We start from the raw sequence: 23,591 nt of genomic DNA on the forward strand, positions 1-23,591 counted from the left end.
AGTTCCCCATCTAGTTTTGTATGGCTCAACAGGCAGTTCTTGGCTGAGAACAGCCTTCTCATATGTGGCTCGCAGAATATTCTGGTTGCCTTTTTTATCCGCTTATTCAAGAAGAAAATTAGCCCTTGCCAAAGCCACCGTTAGGCTAAGCGATCATTTAAATCATGTCATCTCTCAGTGCTCTACTGCTTTTTGACAGCTGTTTTGCGTTCTCCTTTGCCTCATACTTTATTTAAATTTTTTACCGCGGTCTGAAGAGGAAAGATTTGTACATTTTCAAAATAAAAGAAATCCGTTTGTTATTACAGTATATTATTTCACTTATTTTACTTTCGTTGATCTTGACATTGTTTATGCGTTCATGTTTCACTTCCCGTGGAGGTTAACTGTTGAAATCTAGGATGGCAGTTCGAAATATACCAATTGTAACGCTAGTGGGTGCGTATATGCAACACAGTACGGTAAAGTTGAGGATGGAATGTTTCCGGAAAGTTGGATTTCTCGAAGCAGTTTCTTTTTTTAGAGAAAGGGGCGAGGTTATATCAGCTCATTCTGGGGACCCAGGCTGACATATTTTGCCTGACACTGTATTAGGTATTGGAGTATTTCAAGTGACTATGGTTCTAGTAAGTTCGTTGCTTGCTACACTTGTCAGGTAAGTTAACGCGCTGTAGCCTATATTATCTAACGTAGTGGTCTACATGGTGATAGCCGAATGCTTTGTTTCATAGTTTTTGTGTCAATTATCAAGCTTGAACGTAGGCTTGCCACCCTGCAGACTAAAAAAACTTTAATATTACTCTCTAATTTTGAACTTTATCAAATGCCATCAGGTTTCAAACATATGTAAATGTATATAGTAACTTACACGCTTAGACAGAAAGCATAGCTACGTCGGGCCACTCTGTGCCGAGGACGTCTACATCATGTTGGCGTACATCCCTCGGAACGTCTGCGCCTTCGTATTCTAATCAAGTTACACTTGGAACGCAATGAGACGGAGACACTGGTTCGTAGACTGATCGTGGCGACATATTTGTCTTATTATTCCCCTTGTCTGTTTATAACGCAAACAACACAGTCGGTTCACTTTGTCTTTTTTCACAGTCTGATAAATCTTTGCAAGTGTCATCAATTGTAAAGCGCTTTGGATAAAAGCGCTATATAAATGCAGTCCATTTACCAAGTGCAAAAAAATTATGCAACAGGCATTACATTTCGTGTACATTTACCATTTGGTACATATAGCCAGGTGTATGCCATTTGTTAATTTGTAAAGGTGTTAGTGCCAGCTTTCGTTGCGTTTTTTTTAGTGTTGTCAATAAAATATTATGCAAATCCACTATTATTAGAAGACGGTTGACTAGGCTACCTCCTGATGTTCTGTATGAATTGTTGAAGTTAAACCACCTGTTCTGTGTAAAATAGGAAGTGACCAGGAGCTCACATGCACACTTTGAAGTTCACATGGTCCGTAATTTGAATTCACTTTTGCAAGACACGGGAAGAATGAGAGGAGCGGAACAGTTCAGGATGGCATTGTCTCGTACCTCTTCTGTACTGTAGGATCAGGCCTTAGTTTCAGATCCCCTGGATACGAAACATTATTCACAAGGTTTTGGAGCTTTTATGCGTGTTGCAATACTGGAGTGTGATGTTCCACAAATGACGAAAAAGATGCACGGCCGGGGTTTTCCTCTTCAGTGTTTTCTTTTTCTGTTGCAGGATTGTGTCTTCCTCAACAGCACACTTAATGTTAAGGTGCAGTCATATGTAAAACATATATGTTAAAAATATATATCCTATCTGTATGCAATAAACTATGAACAAGATATGTGGACCCTGTCTTGGGAAATCAGTCTCTCGGACTTTATCTCACTTGGCAATGTGTCTTCAATCATATTCGCATTGTTGTGATGTTGTTGACATTTGATTTATTTTTGGCTCCATTTACAGGTCATGTAGTGAGATTCAGTAATGACTCACCCCCAGAATCGAGGGATGTTTTTCTGGTCTGACTGCGCAGCCTCCACAGGTTGAAATCATGATCAGCGGTAAGTTGTTCCGTGCACGTTTAACTTTGCAAGCAGAAGAAACTAGTGTAAGTTGGCTGGTTTTGTGTTATCAGGTAAGAGCTGGATAATGGACAGCATGCCTGATTCCTTATACATGAATGACTTAACATTATTCTCTGACCTAGCCTATGCTTAGGGCCTACTATGTGAACTGGACTTAATGTGTTCATGGCTATGAATAACTGTTACATAATGAGTATTGTACCTTATCGGACCTGTGTTTCGTAGCTGTTCCAGTGACCGTCGGTATGCACTTATTGTACGTCGCTTTGGATAAAAGCTTCTGCCGAATAAATGTAACATAATGCAATGTTGTCCCTTTTTGCAGAAATTGTCATCGTGCAGCATCCATTGTCCGCGTGCGTCCCACTGAACTACAGAGTGACTCTGAGCGTGCGAGCCGTGGGGACGGGCCCGCTGAGCTACCAGTGGTTTCAGGCCGAGGATGAGGTGCGTTACCGATGGACAACCGCACCTGTTCACAACTGGAGCTACCGATTCTCTTCTCAATTTAATTTCTCTTCTTAGGAAAACGGTCCTTGTTTTAGTATGAATGTGAAGTCCAGTATGATTTGTCGTTTGAGTACTGCGGGGCTCTCAAGATGAACATTCATATATTCCATCTTGATGTGAGATCCTGTATTCGATATGAATATTTGACTTGTATTCATCCTCACAGATAATTCCTTCATGAATGAAAGTGTAGTTTTCTGCATTGAGTTAGAATTAGAGCCCTTCTTGACCGTGTTTCGCATGGTTGAAACATAGAATATTCGGTTGCTCACCTGTAAACCGTGTTCCAGGTCCCTGGTGGAACCGGCGCCGACCTGGTCTTTGAAGCCCGGCGCACCCAGCAGTACGTGTGCCGAGTGAACGACAAACACTGCAACTGCGTGTTCAGCGAATGGGTCAAGGTGAAGGTCTGCGACATCCCCAGACCCCTCGCAAGTAAGAACCCTCCTTTCGGATTGGCTTAAATGTGCCCACCATTATTTAATCCTTCCTGTTGGAAGCTCAAATCAGGCAGCCCTTAAGTTAAAAACATTTTGCATGTTACAGTGTCACATCTTTAGCTCGTCAAATATGACTTGATGTTTTCCAGAATAAAGTTGACATGTTAAATGGTTATGTCTGTGTAAGTAAAGGCGGTGTAATACTGTGGATTCAGGCAACTTAAGATGGCATTGATCTTGAATCAATCAGCATTGTTTGTTATTTACTTGACGTTGAAGTTCTCATTTGAAACAGACTTTGAAAACAAAGAACAATAGTGGATTCGAACAGGTTAATAAGGACAAGTTTATTGATTCAGTTGCAGGGTAGCAAGAAACGTTTTTACTCAGCAGTGCCTTGATGGAGGCTTACAGCTGAAACGTATCAACTTATAAAGTAAAATTTAACATTAAATACATTTTTAACTTCTATTTCAGTCCAAGCGGGGGCATAATTCTTGCATGCGTGTCTTTGTCCTTGCACACGCTGAGCTCGAGCGGCGAGGCGGTATTTCTCTTTCCTCAGCGCTGACTGGAGCGGGTCTCTCACCGGAGTTGGGGAATTTGAGAACGGCCTCTGTGTTTCTGCAGGACCCTCGGGGACGTGGCAGGGGGAGCCCCTCATCGCGGTGAACCCCGCCTCCCAGACGGTCCGCAGAGGGGAGAGGGTGACGCTGCAGTGCTCCGCGTTCGGCATCCCCGCCCCCGACTACCAGTGGTACCGGAACGGGAACCCGCTGCCCGGGAAGAACAGGGAAACGCTCCAGGTGCGTCCATCGGAGAAGCCTTTAAAGCGCCCCGTTACCAGCGCCCGTGGGTGTACCGATGGCTGGGGTTGCCGAGTTCACTGTTTTCCGGCCTAGCATTGCGTGTCCTAAGAGCTCGTGCTTGCACAACCGGCTGTGTGTAAACATGGCGAAGGCAGCCAGGCGAGACGCGGTTAATCGTTAACATGTTTGGCAGAGTGTGAGTTTTACCAGAAGCTCTTATCTGAAAATAGATGTGCCAATTTTACACTGCAGACAGCCATTGTCGCCCCCGGAAACCGTGATTCTTTTGACTTGTATTTGTCTCATGTGAGTCTGAGTTCAGTTTTTGATTGTGAAACACTTTCACTACGTTTACTTTAAAAATGGTTACTATTTATTTGAATTATTATTAGTTAGTCATAGCAGCCATAGCAGCAGTAGTAGTAGTATCAATATTATTGTAAGTATTTATGGGTTGCTCTGTTCAATGAGCGGGCTGTTGTGTACATGTACGATTGCAGCGGAATTCCTTGGCGTTTTGACCTGGCTGTCAATTTGTCAACAATGAAATGATAGCTGTTGCGCTTCTCACAGATAGAAAATGTAGATGGAGACCACGAAGTCTGGTACCTCTGCTCCGTCTCCAACGTCCTGGAAGAGAAATGGACAAAGCCGGCCAAGATCAGCTTGGGTAAGATATTTGGCCTGCGTGCATTCGCCTCTGGCTGTCTCTGACCCCCTGAATCATTTTGCCAGAGAAAACGGAATGGCACTTTCTTTGCCTTTGAACATGAGCTAGCTGTAGGTTGGTCTCAAGGCCCTTTTATGATAGAAAATGGCTACTCCTCCACAATTTAGCTATAGTGCGCGTGAGCCTAAGGGGATTTCCACTTCTGAACCGGAGGGGTGGTACTTTCCCTGTATTTAATGCTCTTACAAGATCAGGTAATTGTTGGGAGTTATATATCCAGGCCAGTATGTACACGTGGCAGCGTGATGACTTGTAGTGAAACCGGCTCAGATGCAGTGTTCCCCTTCAGGGTGTTTGTGTGTGTATGTGCACTAACGGTGTGAACGTATGGAAAGCAAAGGTGATGTTTGTTCTCATCTGGCCTTGGCAAATTGTGACTGACAGTCATTCACTTCCCTGCGTCCAGCGTGACTTCTGCTTTTTGCTTTTTGTGAAGTGTGGTCAGGAAACAGTGACATCACAAAATAAATATACAGCTGTATAAATGGACAAACAAACGGATTAGTTAGAAATAATAATAATAATAATAATAATAATGCCATCTTCATCATCATGATAGCGCTTCTAATCAGGACTAGTAGTTATTGCCTTACCTACTGTATGTCTGTGTATCAGTGGGACACGTACAAGCAGAGTGAATGTTTACATAGCAGGGGTATACAGCATATGTAGCATTGCTGGTCTGTCTTGCGCTTAGACCCTAAGGGGTGCTTTAAGGTGTTTTTGCCATCCACAATACCTGAGCAAAAAACCTGAATATTGTTCCTCATTTACCTTCAATCCTGTGCACATCCTTCATTGCAACTGAGGCTCTAAAGCTGCCAGAATCTCTGATCCAGCTGAAATGGCAGCAGGTTATTGAGCTTGGCCAAGACTTACTGGTAGAGCAGGACCTCCATCTTAACCTCTTTTCTTTTCCCCTGTCTTGTGTCCACAGTGGTTCCTGACCCACCTGCGGCCAGTGAGCTTACAGGTAAGCACTGCATTTATATTTATATATATTATATAGTCGGTACTATAAGCCCAACAGGTGTGATTCTGTAAGCACAGCGTTGAGCTCCAGGCAGGTTCTGAAACTGAAACCACATCTGAAGGAAAGGAAAGAATCAGAACCTTTTCCCCTGACTTTCACATTTCTGTCATGGCCTGAAAAGGCTCTTCTCATATTGCTTGTAATGTGAGTCACTGTGGCTTTGTTTCACTTTCCTGGATGTATTTGATGTCTGTGACTGTTATCTTCCATTAGGGTATATCATGTCTCATCTAGAAAGAAGGCTCACACTTCCCTTTAGACTCTTATGCTGTTGTATAATTAAATATGAATTATATTTTTGAATGAATGGTAATGGTTAAGGGAATGGTTAATGAATAGTAAACAGGAAGGAAATGGGCAGGAAGAATTTCACTTTGGATTTCGGGTTTCGTGACAACAAACACTGTGACAAACACGCTTGATTTTGAAAGGCTGATCAGTGTCACTGGCTCGTCCCGTTTAGCGACGGACAAAGTGGCGCTGCTGATCGGGAACCTGAATTACGCCCACCACCCTGCCCTCATGGCCCCCATGATGGACGTGCACGAGCTGGCCAACCTCCTGCGGCAGCTGGGCTTCAGGGTGGTGTCCCTGCTGGACCTCACCAAGGCCGAAATGCTGGCTGCCATCGACGCCTTCCTGCAGCTCCTGGACAGAGGCGTGTACGGTGAGTCCCAGAGGCCCCGCCCACGCCTGCATCACACCATGCACTGTGCCACGCCCACACCTGCATCGCACCATGCACTGTGCCACACCCACACCTGCATCACACCATGCACTGTGCCACACCCACACCATGCATCACACCATGCACTGTGCCACACCCACACCATGCACTGTGCCACGCCCACATCTGCATCACACCATGCACTGTGCCACACCCACACCATGCACTGTGCCACGCCCGCACCTGCATCACGTCACACCACTTTTCTAAGTTTCTAGGATTATTTGCTCAGTGACTGTGATTAACAATATTAACAATATTAATTGTTAATACAAGTGCAGTGTGAAGTGATTATTGTACACCTAGAGTAGTATTCGGCGACATCTCTTGTATTGTCCCCAAACCTTGCCCATCACTGCAGTGTCCTCCATGGTTTAAAATCTAAAACCTGAGCTGCGAGCCCCCGCTTCACGTGCAGAGTCGCTCTGGGCTGACGGGCGGAGCCGTGCTGACTGAACGCATCGCCCCCCTGGGGGGGTGGCCTGGCTAATCATGCACAGCCCCGGGGGCCCGCCTGCCACGGTCAGCACCGGTACTGCTGGGCCAATGCGCTAGAAACTGGTGCTTTAGCAGGAGACCAGAGCTGTTTGTGAGAACATGGGGCGGCAGTGTACCGTAATGGGGAAGGAGGTGGTCTTGTAACCAAAGGGTCACCGATTCGATTCCCAGGTAGGAACACTGCCGTTGCACCCTTGAGCAAGGTACTTCAGTATATATCCAGCTGCTACAAAAGGATGCAATGTGCTATGTAAAAAGAGTTGTGTAAGTCGCTCTGGGTGAGAGCGTCTGCTAAATGCTGTAATGGCTAACGAGGAAATCGCGTAAAACGACGGCCCGCTTCACGTGCAGTACAAGTGCGTCCTCTCTGCCGACCGACAGACCGCGGGGAAAGCGGAACGCGTTCTGAAATGTGCTTAGCCTCGGTCACCTGTTCATTTCTGAGTGAAGGCTGTGAGCTGAGAGATTGTCTGGAGGCAGTTTGCGGTTTGAATGACAGACACAGTGGAAAGCAGAAGTGTGATGGGGGGTGGTGGGGGGGGGGGGACTGTATTGCTATTTATAGCGCTTTCTAAAGCCCCTGCAGCCTCGCGGCTCACGGGCCACTGGATTAATCGAGTGCCTGAGCGCTTGTGAATGCTGTTTATCTGTGACAGGGTCTTTAGATCACATCATTTTTATGACGTCCCATTGCCCTGCACTTATCATCTCAGAAAGATTTACAACTTTATTAATGTTACTGCCGTGTTGTTATTTATTATATGTTATCATGTTTTCATTTGTTTTCTTCTAATCTGACCTTATTCGTGGTCTTAATTTAGGGCTGCAGTAGAGCACAGCAAAAGATTTGAACCCGCAACCTTACCGTCGTCAGTCTGTTTCTGTTCAGAAATTCTACTAACTAACGACAGGGGGCGATTCAATTTTCCTCGAGAAACCTTTCCGAAAAAGCATCTATTCGGTTCCACGAAAGCGAAGCGAAGCGTTTAGAACCGGCGAAAGCGAAGTTCTGCACGGCACTCTGTCTGACGGCGTCCGGCGGGAAAGGAGCTTGTGCGCTGGCTGAGTAAGCCGTGGCGCCGTTCGATGTGGAACCGCAGTCACGGCCTCAGCAGCCATTACAGGAGCGTCACCACATCGAGTTTACTCAACAGCAGGGAACAGGAAGCTGCTTCAGCCTAGTGAGGATTATGTGCGACTGTGCCCTGCTTTGCTTTCAGTGGCGCGTTTAGGGCGGGGCGTAGTTTTCGGGGAGCGCTCTTGCGTGTTCAGTGGGGAAGTGCGGCCGAGGACGCCGATCACTCGTGCGGGGCGGTCAGCGGGAGGCGAGCGCTAACTCTGACCCCCATTCCCCCCACCCCATCGCGTGCTGTTCAACAGCGCCGCAACGCCGCGACCTTTACTTCGCCAGCCTGACCCTTTCACCTGTCCTCCTTCCTGCCGCCCACGGCATCAAAAACCCGGCCTCAGATCTGGGGCGCTGGGAGCGCATCGACAGGAAATGAAATGAGGCGGTGAGGGGAAGAAGGGGGGACTGTGTGGAAACCACCACGCGCTCGCCGTCTTTTGGGGGAGCTAAGCAGGCCTGAATTTTCTTGGGCTTTTTTTTGTGGCTGACACGGTGGTTTTTGCCACGCTGATGGACTGCCAAATGTATCGTGTGAAGATCAAAGATGAAAGAGTATCGCTGGCTGTGCTTATCAGGGGATTTTCAGCATCATGTTTTTACGAGCTACGAATTTTGAGAGGGTCGTGTTTATCGCTCTCTGTTGCCACTGTTCGGCTGGGATTCTGCCAACGTCCTGTCCGTAAATGTGACGGGAAGCACATTCAGCCTGAATCAAACGGACCTTGCCAGACTTTGCCTTTTGAAAAGGAAGACAAATATTTACCCATTTTTCAAAGTTGATGACTTACGGGCGGTCGGAGCGCCCTGTTTAAAAAAAGCACATAGCATGTAAATACGCTTTATTTCGGTGCTGTCTGCCTGGCTGCTTACAGATATTGCATCATGGGAAGGGTCGGGTCGGGTCACGCTGCCGTAACGCTGTATTTATAACGCGCTCCTGCTGACTGAGCCGGGCTGATGTCTGCCAGCCAACAGCTCATTTCCGGCGGCAGGGTCGCGTCCAGCCAGGCTCCGGCGAGGGGACGCGGCCGTCTGGAGTCTGTTTGGGGCGGGGGCAGGCCGCGCTCGACCCTGAGAAGCGGGCTCGCCTGTCTTGAGGCTGGGCCAACAGAGCAGAGGGGTCTGGCAGTGATTTTTGGGGGGAGGGGGTCCCCTCTCCTGTACGCTTGGATCGTGGCTTGGTAGACCCTTCTTCTGTGACAGTGAGCTGTGACTGAAATAGAAAAAAGTTCTCTGTTTTGGTCATGTGACCGGTGGCCAGAATCTGTCACACTGTGCTGAAAAGACATAGAGCCAAGTGGGTTGCCACCCTAAGAAGGAGACTCTTTTTAGAGAAATTCCACAAATGTGGGAAAACACATTTTAGCTGATTGGCTTTACTGTAATGAGCTCAAACTGTAACAACACATATGTTACAATCTCTGGAATTTCTGGAATGTCCTTTTTGATAATATAACCTTTTCTTTTTAATCTTTCTTCTGTTTCTGTTTGCACAAGTTATCACAGTTCTTGTTTGTTCTTGGATTTAGTGGTTAGCCCAGTATTTACTCCTGACTCGAAACATTACTGAAGATTGCTGGGTTTATCTTGTGTGGAATCGTTTGAAGCTCTGTGGCTTTTGAGCGTCACCTCCAGCAGTCGCTGGAGTTCCTCTGTTTGACGTTCTTGTGAATGTGAGGCCGAGTTCCAGCGTCTCGTGACCGGATGTCACGCAGTCACTCCATATAAAGTGAATCAGCGCCTCAACGTTCCCCTAAAACCTTCGCTTAAGCCTACGCTGTTACTTCCGTGGTTTGCAGACGTGACGCTTACTCACCACAGATTGTTTTTTCTTTCCACTTTTCCTGTTCTTACAGAGAAATGATTCATTAAAACACAGTAAAATAAGAATGAGCCACATGTATTCTTACAGCCCCAGCTGTTTCTTTCTGGTGATTAATGGACTGGACTACGTTTAAGACCAGCATCCTTTTTGGTCCGGGTTCATGTGCCTGCAGCTTTTTGACACCTTATATGATGCATGCGATGACACAGGATAAACATTTATGTACTTTAATGTGGAAAACTGAGGTAAATCCAGGTTTTTTGCGCTGAAGTGTTTCCGCTTCCTGTTTCCAGCTCTCTTCTACTACGCGGGCCACGGGTACGAGTGCTCCGGGAGGAACTACCTGGTGGCCGTGGACGCGCCGCAGCCGTACCGGCCGGAGAACTGCGTCAGCGTGCAGGGCGTGATGCGCCGCATGCAGGAGAGGCACACCGCGCTCAACGTCATCCTGCTGGACACCTGCCGGAAATGGTGCGGTCCCACCGCTCATTCACTTATAGCATTCACTCAGCGCTGCCCTCTTTACCGGCTGAGGTTTAAAATGGTAGATTGGAAGGGCAAGGAATTATGGGAAGTGTAGTGTATGAGCAAAGCCGGCGTCAGCGTACGCTGTGCTCCTTGTACCTCAGAAGTGTGGCAGGACACAGGCAGCGAATTGCAGTGTATACTTTGGAGTGTACTTGAGATTTCGAACAATACTTGTATGGTGGTCAGCAGCCACATTATACTTTTTCTTAAGCACATTTAATATAAAGTTTTATTCCATACGTCTCTCTGCATTCTCCAGTGTGTGGTGTTCAGGTTTAGGTTAAATTGCAGTTGTTGTGACTGTTGCACAACAGCAGTTGTTGTAATGGAACACGTGGGTATGCTCTTAAGAAGTCTTTGATGTTTGACTCACGTTATTAGATTCATTTTCACTTACTGAGTAACTGCAACACCGTGAGACAAACAACAAATCAGTTAACGTCAGCGTGTTTCCTTTGTTCTGTAACATTTCACAGGTACAACCAGAACTGTGCCCTTTCTGAAATCAGGTCACTGGCACCCTTGGGTAACACGGTATACGGATACGCCACGTAAGTTTCTCGCCACAAACACATTAACCAGTCAGAGAAAAGCACTGTTAGACAGTGGTTTCCTTCTGAATAGTTTGCTACCGTTTTGTTGTTTGCTCTCAAGAACAAATCACGTCATTTGTCACACTCACCTGAAGCACAGCTTTCTCAATTGTTAATGCTCTTTAAAAGTTGTGCTCTGTCATGGCATCTGTATTTCTCTTTTTTAATCTGTTTTTTTATCACATTCACATTGGTTCTCTAGAACATTCTACTCAGACTTGAGCTTTGACAGGAGCTCTAGTGGGATTGACTGATTGGTTGATGGGGATCTGTCGGCCGGTCTAGCTGCTTGCTCATTGGTGTGCCGCGGTCGCAGGTGCGAAGACGCCGTGGCCTTCGAGGTGCAGGACGGCGAGAGGAGTTCCGGAATCTTCACCAAGTACCTGAACAAGCACATACTGCGTCCGGAGAAGATCACGCGCGTCCTGGAGCAGGTTTCCGAAGGTCAGAGTCCCCTTTAACTCACTCTGTGTTATAATGAAGCGTCACGCCCAGCTAACGGTAAACCCAGGAGTTTGCGGGATGTGTCAGTCTCCTCTTGTAATGTATGGATGTGCTCATTCAGTAGAGCTGGTGGTGTGGGGAGGAGAATTAGTCAGAAATGGATTCGCTTTGGCGTGATGGAATCCGGACGTGTTTGCATAGACCGTGTGAGGGCCACTGTGGTCTCCACCCTTCATCCCCCACCTCGAGACACACATACACAGAGGCACATTTGTTAGTCGTTTTTTCACCCTGGCTGGACTGCCCATGCCTCCGGTTGTTGCCTTTGTCTGGCACGTCACCATGGCGACATGACTCAACCGGTGCAGGCCAGACAGGGCCTCATAAGCCGCTGCCTCATTCCCCGGCTGAAACCGGAGAGGAAGAGAGCGCTCGACCTGTGGAGAGCTTCTGTTTCCCTCCTCACCCCCTGCACCCTCCCCCCCCACACACACACACACAAAAACATAAAAACACCCTCCAAAAAAACCCCAGGACGGTCACCCTGAACAGTACTGGCACACAGGCTTTGAGCCACTGGTGGCAGGGATAGGTTTAATGCAGTGTCCCCTGGGGTGTTCAAGGCTGTGGGATAGGGATAGAGTTAAGGTTAACTCTAGGGGTTTCATCAGTGACGCAGGTCACATGATGCTCTGGCATCCGACTGCTTAGGAGAGCAGTGTGAGCCAAGGCCACCGCACTTCTTCAGGGGGAGGAACCAAACGCTCCGTCAACTATTAATAACTTGGAGATTGAGTTCTGCCCGGATATGTTTTGCTATGATTACTTCTGTACTACAACAGGATATAAATTCTGATTTTTTACGTTCAAAATGATTCCCGAGACCCTGCATTCGAGCACTTTAAATATTTTTTCCTAAATTAGATTTTTCCTATACCATGCCTGGAGATTTCACAGTGATCAAGGGAAAAATGGAAATAGTTAAAAAGTATACCCATTTAAGTGCAAAGTTTCTGTTCCTCTTGCCAGTGGTTTGTGTGATAAGTAGCTGCTGTTTGTTTGTCCCCCTGAAACCTGGGCAAAAAATAATAATTTTACATAATGCAAGTGGATGACAAAACATGTTGCAGTGAAATTATTCTGAAAAATATTATTTATTTTTATTGAATGTCCTTTGTAATGTCAGCTTGGTGAAATATATGGTTCTTGAGATTAAGACTAGAGACTTGTGTCCCCTACTGGGGACAAACATTAATTACCAGGTCTTTACCAGGAGGATATGATGCCAAGCGGTCTGTCCTACAGTTACTGTGGAATTGAGTTATAAATGGAAACAGCGATGCTGGTGACCTCTCACTTCCTGGCCCAAAGGGAACTAAGTGAAGAAGGATCACTTAAAATATTACCGGGGCATGCTAACTTTCCATAGCGAGCCACACTCCCACATCCTGAACTACTCACTCGTTTTTACCACGCCATGAATACTCTGAGTCAACGGGGGAGATGGGGGGGGGGGGGGGAGGGGATTGTCAGAACGCTTCCGTTAATGAGAACTGCAACCAAAAAATGTCACTGTTCCTGACTTTTTGGAACAAGTGAAGGTGAACCTCTTCTGTGGTTTAGTGGTTTTGTTCAATGTCTTGATCGGAGATCCGCCTCCCCTCCGTACGCCAGTTTGAAAAAACGGCTGGAGGTTGAAGTCTTATGCAGTGGGTTTGGGGCAGCTGTTGAACTTATGTCATTCCTTCAGCAAGATCATTACATTACATCAGGGGGGCGCTGCTGTTGTTTTCAGTGGAGGGGCGGTGCTCGCCCCCTGCTTGCGGTGTCATGCGCTAGTTTGCGCTAGGGTGCGGTCTGAGCCTCCCTTTTCCCGCAGATTTGGGCCGGGACCCCCTGGTGACGGGGAGGCAGGTGGTGGAGGTCCGGCACACGCTGAAGGACCCGCGCGGCCTGGGCGACCCGGTGCGGACCGCCGGACACACACGCGAGCTGCGTGTGCGGGACCTGTGCTGGAGGAGGGCTAACGGTGAGTCCCGGTCCCACAGGGGCGGAGCGCAGAACCGCCCCGCTTCAGGAACCTTCCGTTAAAAAGAGCACCAGGGTAATGACGGAAACGGGCTCTGATCATCCCCAGATGTCCCCCCTGACCCTACCTCTAACTGAAGCCGAAAACGCACAGACAGGCCAACGCATAACAGAGCTCACTAAATCTAACTGTGTTTGGTGAGGTCACGCATGTCCTGTACTACCATACCAGGCCGAAAAATAAAGGGTATAGGACCCGTTTCTTAAATCACAATCCTCGGGGGCCCGAGAACTGCTTTTCCATCCCCCCTTTACCTGGGAGGCAGGTGTGAAGACACTCTCAAACACAAATTGTTCAGTTAATTGTCTGGAGGACATGGTCCTGTGAAACAGAGGAAGTGAAGTGAAAAAGAAAAAAGAATTGTTGCAGAAAACAGAACCGTGTGTTCCTCATTAGGAAGTGCTGAAGGGCATGTTGATAAAAAGTGACTTTAAATCCGCTGTAAAGGAAGGCAGCGTGTTCCGCCTCCACCGCAAACCACTCCCCCCATCCTGGCCCCGCCCCTTACCCCCCCCCCCCCCCACGTGATGCACGAAGGGACTGCAACGGCAACTTCCTCTGGAAGCAGTGTGACGCGGGGGTGAATGGCGGCGAATGTTGTGGGCGGGTTCCATTCCCGTTTAGGGGAAGTGGAGAGGTGCTAGCAGACGCTAGGCTAAAATGCATGCATAGCTGTTTGCCGTAAAGGAGGGAGGGTGCTTTTTGTTGGAAAAGCACCTTTTTAAATATGTATTGGTTTCCATTGATAAAAAACTGATGAAAGGGCACCGTGCTTTTCAGCATGGTTTGAAGTAAATGAGTGCATATGAAAGATGAATGTGTAAACACAGGAGAGTATTCTAACCGCTACCAAGGCCATTAGCACAAATGGCTTCGCATCCAGGGCAATTGTGTCAGTTTACTTGTACGTGATGTTGTTTGCCAGTGTGGTCTGTGGGCCAAGGCATCTGACAAATTAATCGATGTCATTTTTTTTGTATTTGTAGTTTCGGTGTAGCAGCATGATGTAATAATATTGTCTACATGAAAACTGCAGGTGTATCCACTATTGCTTATTGTTTAGACCGTGTTTCACCCGCATTGTGTGTGGGCTTTGTCGTCTGACCCAGAGTTGCCCGAGCGACGGACGCTGGCGTTCCCGTGCGGCGCTGAGGTGGAGCTCAGCTTCTCGGCCTTGTTCTCCAACGTCATCATCGTCTTCGCCGCGGTGAAGCCCGGCGACCGCGGCGTCCTGGACTGCAGCCTCTCCCTCAGGAGCAACCCGGTGAGTCTGGGAAGCGCTCGGGTCCCTTCCGGCTGAACGGGTAAACGTTCGGGCCCACCTTTCCGGTCCAAAACGAAACGCGCTCAACTGAAACGCTGACTCCCGCATACCAATGCAGCTGAAAAAAAGTAACATTTAGTGCTAAATTTATTTTCAGAAAATGAAATGCTCAATGAAAACGGCGCTCTGCAGCTGCAAGTTCTGAGCTCACCCTGCGATAAGTTCTCTTTCCCCTGGGGAGGCAATGAGCCGTGAAATGAAACGCTTCGCTATTTTCTGTTATAGGGTGAAAAATAGCACATTGCTCACATCGCTTCTGATCCACCAGTCTTGTCTGAATTGCTGTTACACTGCATGACCCCCACGCTAAGGTAGAATATCTTGTAAATCTGCACGAATGGGAAAATGCTGTCTTTAAATAGATTTCCCAGACACCTGAAAAGAGCGGGATGTTGCATAAACTGACTTTGCCGCTGAACTAGCTGGCCATTTGCACAGTCGATGCCATCTTTGCTTAGGACACACTGACCCCTAGTGTCAGATAATGGTATATCATGGAAGAAACCCAAGTACACTTTAGTAGAACCCTTATTGTGTACTTTTATATCATTGTCTTGATTTTTATTACTTATATCTAGATTATTGCTGGTGGTTGTAAAGTTTCCTTAAACTCACACATTGCCGCTTCCTGCTGGGTAGTGATAATGGGCCATTATAGTCTGTGGACAGCAAGCAGACTTGAATCAAACTTGTTTTGAAATACTTGAACTCCTTTCTAGTGATGGGCAGTATAAATTATATGATGAGATGGGTTCGGGCCAGCTGATTCCAAAGACGCAGTATTCCATGAGCTATCTTGACCACTGCATGTAAAACAAATGTTACCGTACTAACTAAAATTAGTTATGAAAGACAAAGCTTCGCTTGGCCACAGTTGTTCGCAAACATGGCTTCACGTTCCTAATCGAGGGTTTATGGGATAGCTTTTTTTACGGGGCTCTTGTGTTGTTCTTACAGGTAATGGAAGATGTGTTCTCAAATTTGGGCCGTTTAGACAGAATGGACTCCCTGCTACCAAACGACACTCTCAGTCCCGACTGCAGTCTTAGACTTTGCGGCCTACAGAAACTCCAGGTGCGTTCAGTGAGCACAGTGCTGCCCTTAACTGACTTGCATGTGTTCATTCTGTTCTGATGACAGTATGTGCATTGATTCAAAACGGAGTCATTTGTTCCTGTGTTTATTTGTTTGTGACTCATGCTCGAGTTTGACTCCCGGTAGAGGCTAATTACCTCCTGGATTGACACCTGTGTCGATCGTGCATGTCTGTGTTGACTTGCGCTCTTCTGTATTGGGCAGTAAATCTATTCATATCTCCCTTTTGACTTGGGCACATCTGTGGATTCTTCCTTCTGGTCTTAATTTAACTTGTGGATTGACTCCATTTTAAGTAGCCTATTTCTGCTTGACTCCCTGTAGTGACACTGAATTCACAGTATATGTGTATTTATGACAGGACATTGCATTGACTTGTGCATGGGTGTGTTGTGTATTGACTTGCTTGCCTGTGCGCTGGCTCGTGTGCCCGCTGCGCAGAGATCCTTGGTGATCGAGGTGGAGCTGCACTACACCCGCGCGGACTGCGGGGCACGCCTGACGGAGAGCAGGCAGCAGGACGTGGGCAAGCCGCTGGTGGCCCGCTGCGAGCTGCACCGGAGGACGCAGGCGGCGGGGCCCGCCGAGCCGGAGGGGGGGCGGGACAGGCGGGAGGGCGCCCCCTTCCTGAGCATAGACTGCACGGCCTCCTACCGGCAGCCCCCCCGTCAGCCCCAGGGGCGGCCGGGCCGGCCGTCCACCCGCAAGGCGGAGAACGGCTGGAAATGCGCCACCACCGCCGCTGCCGCCGCCGCCGCCGTCGCCAAAAGCCCGTCTCCCCGGAGCAACGAGCCCGAGGAGAACGACGAGAACGAGATCCTGGAGTGCTCCACCTGAAGGTCTCCGCAGACCGCCGGAACGCGCCAAGCGGACTGGGGCAGAGGGGGGACTGTGTTCCTGCCGCTGAAACGCGCCATGTGAACTTCTCAATGAGGGGGGGGTCTGCAGTTCCTTTCCCTCAGTGTGTTTTCTTTTTACCATGTGCAGAACTTTACCTTTGTCTGGTTTTAATTACGTCATTTTTTGCCTTTGGTGAAAGTGTTGCTCAACATGCAGCTAGCTGATCATATATCCCTTTTTTACAATATCAACTCAATATCAATAGCAATCTCTACAATTTGGTTGTTTTCACAGTTATTGAAATGTTGTGATCATACATTTGTATTTAATCACATTCGATACTTTTAATAATCAAAATAAGCACAAATACATATTTTTGGAAAGTACCTACTTTTCCTCATTATTACAATTTATTGGAGTTTTAACTCTGACCAAGGTTAAGGATTGTCTCTTTATATTTCATATTGTATGGGGTCTCATTTTGTACTGTGGGGTGCATGCAGGTATGCGTGTACCATATGCTCTAAAAGTATTTTCAACCGGCATTGTAAGGTTTTAAAATGACACTGACACATGTTTTAAAGCATTATTTATTTTCTGGTGAAAAGAAACATAATTGTGGTAATAAAAGAAACTGGTAGTGCCTTTTCATTCCTGTATTCAGTATTTATAAATAATTTAGCTTTTTTAAATGTTTTATTTTATCTGGTTATGTTTCTTTGTAATCAAATGTAATCATATGTTTCAATGTCAAATTTCTAAATTCAGATGATTTTTTGTAATGTTGTCAACATGTGTAATTTATTGAAGGGTTTTCCCTGGTTTCTCTGTGTCTTTCTGAATTGACCCTTCAGATTATCTTCATTTTGAATGCAAAGTCATGGTCTTAATTGCTTACTGAACTTTAAAGGAAATTTTATTTCTCAGTTATAATGCCCTTGACTGATTTGTAATGTTCTTTCGTGTAGTATGTTTTGTAGTATGTCTTCAAGAGTGACCATTGTTGTTTAGAAAATTCAATAAATGGGTTAATAAAACTATTCACTGTTTCCATTGCTTGACAACTGTGCATAGAGGGGCAGAGAGGGGTCAAATTAATATTACATTTCTATATTTTGTTACTATACAGTGAACTCCATGCTTTTATTATGCTTATCTTTGCATCCAGTGAGCAAATGCTGAGCTGTTGAATGTTGAATTTCAGTCATAAACATACCAAAACATTTTCCCTGAATGTTCTCTAATAAACCAAGAGGTCAGCAGAAATTAAGAGGTAAAAAAACTTGAAAATTACTGTTATCATCCCCTTTTCTTCCTGAATTTTAGAATAAAAAATAGGCTTATTTTTATGTTTAGGCTTAGCCTATCACTTATTTTTGTTAACCATAGGCTACCGTTGAAATCCTTTTTTTTTGTTAAAAGGTTGAAATACTTCAACAAGTGCACTTTTAATACGATACTCTTTCATAATAACATAAACAATTGTGGACATGAATTAGTCCATTGGACGATTGATGATAGGCTGCGTTTGCGGGTGTGATTAATTGCGATTCTAAAACTTACCAAAGCCATTTGCTTAGCCTACGAGTGCACATTCGGTCGCTGGAAGGCCTTAGAAAGTTTAAATAAAATTACATCTGCTAATTACTTTAATTAACGTTAATAGAAAAATTATTATTTTGGCTATAGAGTTATTTGCGGCAACATTTTGTACTTGCATTATAAAGCCTAAATCTGCTCCTGTTGGCGAAAAGATTGCACAGACTGCTTATTTATATAAACATTCTAAACACAAGTTGTTATATCATTTAGAGAGATATGTAGCCGCCGCGTGAAAGAGTAACTATAAACAAGCTAACAAGCTAAACGTTGGTTCTTTTTTTTCGGTTGATAACAGCTGTTGAATTACACTATTGAAAAGTAATTTTAATGCACTACGGACTCCGTAAATGTCATAAGCGTTGCCGAAACGCCGTGCGCCAGAGCTCATGTAGCTCGCCGTGATCGTATAGTGGTTAGTACTCTGCGTTGTGGCCGCAGCAACCTCGGTTCGAATCCGAGTCACGGCATTGTGGAACAATGTCACGGCAAATGGGCTCCTTTTTGTTCAATGTCAACCATCTTTAGTGTCGAGCGAACAGGTAATGCAGCAAGCATAGTTCAGGTTCATATCAAGCGAAGGATAAACATAAATAAACTGTAAAACCATAACGTAAACAAGCACATACGTTCAATTTTCACTAGACACAATTGAAGGAACAAACACATTTTTACAGAAATTTGCCTTTTGTGTTTTTTTATTTATACAGTTTTAGATACGTAAATAAGTACACATTTAAATGTGTTTAAGTGTGTTACTTGATTAGGTTTGTGGTGCTGGAGGGAACTAATTTGGCTTTATGAATTTTCCAAGCATACGCCCTCCAAATTCACACCCTTGAGAAATATGAATGTAAAAAAACTGTATAAACTGGATTTTATTTAACAGAATTATTAGGGGTCTAAATAATTGTGACATATTTTGGACACATTTTTTGGAAAATAATTATTATGTATTAATCTTTTCCTTTGTGTAAGTGTATTAGTACATCAGAAGCTCAATTTGACCAATTTGGATACCTGCATATGGTTTATTTTTATACTGTAATACTTGCTTATTTCCTTTATCACAGGTGTGAATAATATTGAAGGGCACTGTCGTTGACTAGGCATTTGGAATATGCAGAATTATCTAATTAGTAGGGACATTCATATGGACCAGAAGGGAAGATCAACTAAACAAAGGGGGAAATGCCACTTCCCACATGACCTCCACTTAAATGTAACCAATTAGCACCCCAGTTAAGTAAACATTTTTTTCAGGCAATTATTCACATTAAATCATAGACACAATGAAAAAATAGATCTGAGGCACACTGACACTTACAAAAGAACTGTGATGATTGGCTAATTGCCTGAAAAGCCACAGAGTAAATAGACTCATCTGTGCTTGCATCAGAGAGTGTGTGCACTTGCATTCATGTAGATGCATACTCATGGGATGAGGTGGCCAAGTGGTTAAGGCGATGGACTGCTAATCCGTTGTGCTCTGCACGCGTAGGTTTGAATCCCATCTTTGTTGAAAATATTTCTCCTATTCTTACACGGGCATTTCTTCTCAATTCACATGGCTTTGTGTTACACGTGTACCTCCTGTACCACTTTCAAGTTACATGCATCTCCATCCAGCACTTGTATCATTATCTTGATGTTGTAGCTTATTGTAATGCTGCCTAGTTTAACTTAACATTACTCTCTGACCTAGCCCATGCTTACTGAGTGAACTGGACTTAATGTGGTCATGACTATGAATAACAGTTACATAATGAGTATTGTACCTTCTCGGACCTGTGTTTCGTAGTTGTTCCAATTACCTTTGGTATGCACTCATTCTGTGTCACTTTGGATAAAGGTTTCAGCCAAATAAATATAATGTAATGTAATGCATGTGCCAGAGAGCATGAGTATTTCTGTGGATGCATATTTATATGAATTCACTGTGTTTCTGAGTATAATTTTTGCATTTTGTTGATAGCATTGCTATTCCACAGACAAACCACCAGAGTGCGCCATTTGCGCTAATCGTTTCATATTCACAAAGCCAACAAACACACTGCTATATAAAAGGCGGATACAGGGGGACATAAATGTGCAATGGGAAAACGGCCGCTCAGACCTAACAGTCCGGGTTCTATCTCACACGCACGGCAAATTCTTGATTCAGACTAGCCCTGCTCGTCCTTCCTCTTCATAATCACTATTCAACAACTGCGTCCATAACAGCAAATTAGCCTCCACTCAGCTCTTTCACACTTAATTTTGTTTTAAGGATAATTAATTCCCGTGTTATATCTTGCACTGCTAGGGTCTCCTACGTAGTTCACATTATTTAAAGGGAGAGAGTATTTTATTGCCCAATAGGCCTAATCATGTTCATTAAAGTACTGATGATTTCTACAGATTAACCTACAGGGTCCAAGTTAAACTACGCGGTCGCTCCCTGCACTTGGATCTGTACTTCCCTCTAGGGCAGTGGTCTCCAACCCTGGACCTGGAGAGCTATAGAGTCTGCTGGTTTTTGTTTTCACCTTAAAATCAGCACCCAAGTGAGACCCAAGACACCAGGTGAGTTGAGTTAACTGTGTAATCAACTGCTCTAATTGATCCATGAAGTGCAGAGTCACTATGAAAACCAGCAGACCCTGTAGCTCTCCAGGACCAGGGTTGGAGACCGGTGCTCTAGGGTTTTCAACACACTTGTCCCTAGTTACGGTTATACACTTTGTTGTACGTCGCTCTGGAGAAGAGCGTCTGCCAAATGCCTGCAATGTAATGTAAATGTAATGTAATGATGTGCATTTGGAAACACATGCGTGTGACTAATTAATTATATGAATAGGCAAAGCAACAACTTTACGGTCATAATTAAGTCTGTTTCACTTACAGTACAAAGATGAGGCGTTGTACTAAGCATCAGACCAAGCAACAGATCCATCGGTAGATACATTTAGAAATACAAGTAAACCCAGTCTAGACAAAGGACTTCAGCACAAGTGGTCCTTACAGCACCGAACACACTGCACCATCGACAACAGGCAGACAACAGAATATTGGAACAATTGCGCCCTCTAGTGAATTGTACTAGACACAACGTTCCACACTGTTCACGTTTCTTGAAGTTTTTCCCGATCATGACAACATGTTTAAAACTCATGAATATTCCACTCTTTTTATTCTGGTCAGTACGACTCAAACTGAAGCTTCGGTTATTCTCACGTTAAAACTTTAAGTAGGCCTATAGACAATCATATTTAAAAAAATGATTTCAAAATAATTTACTTTACATTACATTTATTTAGCAGACGCTTTTATCCAAAGCGACGTACACAAGCGCATATCATGGTCATTGGACAACCACAACACACAGGTTCAATAAGGTACAATACTCATTTCGTACAGCTATTTATAGCCAAAATTAAAAAATCAAATACAACAAATAGAAGAGACAATGTAAACCATAAGGGAATTAGGCATAGTTCTACGTGTTTCAGTATTATGCACATGTACAGCCACACCTGAAGCTGTATTCATCAAACCAAAAGATTTATCTCAGGTCAGATTAATAGGCGCATGGGGCTTTTTAAAAATGTAGATACCTCTTAATCTATTTATTGATCTGCAGCACACACATTGGTCTCGTTTACGCTGCCTTAGATTGTTCAGTCATACGGTGAGTGCATCCTTAAGAATGCAACGCATAATTTAATCAACCATTATTCACAACTATCTTAATGTTTTGTTTTTGCATGTGACAATCCATAAGAAGACATTAATATCGTATTTTATGTGGTACCTGTCGGTATGAGAATCAACCTGCACGATAAGATAATTACTGCAATAGGCTACCATCGGGCTGAACAGAGGGCTTTTCCAAATGCCTGGTGTCGAGGGGGACTCCGAAATCGCACTTCAGAACCTGGTCTCCGCGGCTATTGGGCGCTTTAGAACTCCAGACGAGTGATACTCCGGGTTGGTATTGTCGGGTTCGAGTGTCATTTACTAGACCCCTCCCTTGTTGGTTTTCAGGGACGTCATTCTGCGTTTGTCGACCCGCCCTATAGGCTATCTGAAGTATGAAGCGGTGAATTGTGAATGGTTCACAGTTCGGCTGTAAGCACAACGGATTTCGCTTACAGTAGGACCGCAAGTGTTTTCATGGCTATATTCAAACGCCGAGAAAACAGTGTGTTCACGTCTGCCGGGTAGCGATGCTTAAACCCTGCATACTGTCTCCCAACACTTCTGCTGCCATTCAGCTGGAAGAGCCGAAAAGGTGGCTGATGTGACATTACTTCTATGCTGTGCTCAGTTTATTGTTCTGGTCCCAGACAGACGCGGATGAGAAATTGTGTAAGAAGATGTTGAGTCGACTGATGAGCGGCAGCATCCGGAATCTAGAAAGAGAATACAACTGTACCGTCAGGCTTCTGGATGATACCGAATACACCTGCACGATTCAGGTCAGTCCAAAAGCAATTAGTGTCTACCTTGCTACCACTGTGTTAATGTGGTTAGTCTACTTGTTCTCCCGCCGATTCCCGACCGTGGCTGCTGCAATAATAAAACCTTTGTTCCGCGCGGATAGAAACGTGCTGGCACTGTTTACTCGCTGGCCACCTGCATACCTCAGGTCACGCTTCTTCATATGCTTGTCGCGGATATGCCGAACTCACCTACGTATATTTTACCTGCACTGCGTAGTGTCATAGCGCTGGATGCACCGTCATAAACTGACTTTTGTGTGTGCATTGTTTTAGGGCAATCATTTGGCAAGGTGAATGATTTTGGTTTGTGCGTGCGTCCGTGTGTGTGTGTGCGTGTGCGTGCGTGTGTGTGTGTGTGGAAGCAGTGTAGTCGTGTCCATCTCAGTTGATCAAGACTATGGTGAATATGAGAAATTTCCCAAACAGATTTATGGATGTGATTGTCGTTGCAATTCTCACACACCTACAAATTAAGTTACTGTTCCGATAGATAAATACAAGGAGCTGTTTCGTGGATATGCATTCGCAGAAGGGAACGAGACTGCATTTATGATATCGTGTCCGTCTATTTGGCCGGTGAGGTGTCGATAGTAATATGGGCACAACGACGGTCAAGGAAAAACGCAAAGCAGAAAACTCTTCTCGGAATTTTAATGAAGAGAGGTGACGCAGTTGATTGTTTTAAAAAAAATCATTTCCGAAGGCAGGCAGCATGGAGCGCAGCGAATACACACAGAGCGTTTACTGTAAATGGCCGTTTGAACCTTTGGACGCATCGCCTGGTTTAGCAGTGTAATTTATTGTAACGACCGACGT

General features: G+C 45.3%; 2 protein-coding genes and 1 non-coding gene across 6 annotated transcripts in view; all 3 read left to right on the forward strand.

The window, feature by feature from the left end:
• The first annotated feature begins 503 nt into the window (after nt 1-503).
• malt3 (MALT paracaspase 3) lies at nt 504-17,732 on the forward strand. Of its 3 annotated transcripts, none has more exons than XM_064312562.1 (15): nt 504-655; nt 1,957-2,054; nt 2,404-2,525; nt 2,879-3,023; nt 3,659-3,834; nt 4,411-4,507; nt 5,505-5,540; nt 6,064-6,267; nt 10,073-10,250; nt 10,784-10,858; nt 11,217-11,344; nt 13,224-13,373; nt 14,543-14,697; nt 15,715-15,831; nt 16,294-17,732. In XM_064312562.1, exons 2-15 carry the CDS (start codon nt 2,045-2,047, stop codon nt 16,687-16,689), a joined length of 1,989 nt encoding a protein of 662 aa, XP_064168632.1. In that variant the 5' UTR covers nt 504-655; nt 1,957-2,044; the 3' UTR covers nt 16,690-17,732. The 3 variants fall into 3 exon arrangements, with proteins under 3 accessions (XP_064168632.1, XP_064168633.1, XP_064168631.1); XM_064312563.1 differs by lacking the exon at nt 504-655 and adding an exon at nt 1,312-1,761; XM_064312561.1 differs by lacking the exons at nt 504-655; nt 1,957-2,054 and having other exon boundaries at nt 2,385-2,525.
• Nucleotides 17,733-18,689: 957 nt separating this feature from the next.
• Nucleotides 18,690-18,761, forward strand: trnah-gug (transfer RNA histidin (anticodon GUG)). The gene has a single exon. It is a non-coding gene; the product is annotated as a tRNA-His (tRNA).
• Nucleotides 18,762-22,362: 3,601 nt separating this feature from the next.
• The window catches only part of LOC135241602 (FERM domain-containing protein 5), a 94,727-nt gene continuing 93,498 nt past the window's right edge, over nt 22,363-23,591 (forward strand). Inside the window, exon 1 of one of the 2 annotated variants that reach the window (XM_064312122.1) lies at nt 22,363-22,751. In XM_064312122.1, coding sequence (XP_064168192.1) covers nt 22,650-22,751 — 102 coding nt within the window. In that variant the 5' untranslated portion in view covers nt 22,363-22,649. The remainder of the gene's footprint in view (nt 22,752-23,591) is intronic. The other variant, XM_064312124.1, reaches the window with a different exon arrangement.

The sequence above is a fragment of the Anguilla rostrata genome, chromosome 16, assembly GCF_018555375.3.
Source record: "Anguilla rostrata isolate EN2019 chromosome 16, ASM1855537v3, whole genome shotgun sequence".
NCBI classification, from domain to species: domain Eukaryota; kingdom Metazoa; phylum Chordata; class Actinopteri; order Anguilliformes; family Anguillidae; genus Anguilla; species Anguilla rostrata.

Coding starts and splice junctions, on each gene's coding strand:
- malt3 (XM_064312561.1), top strand. CDS start 2,385: ATGTTGTCCCTTTTTGCAGAAATTGTCATCGTGCAGCATCCATTGTCC. Junction 10,251..10,783: donor CTGGACACCTGCCGGAAATG/GTGCGGTCCCAC, acceptor AACATTTCACAG/GTACAACCAGAACTGTGCCC. Junction 10,859..11,216: donor ACGGTATACGGATACGCCAC/GTAAGTTTCTCG, acceptor CCGCGGTCGCAG/GTGCGAAGACGCCGTGGCCT.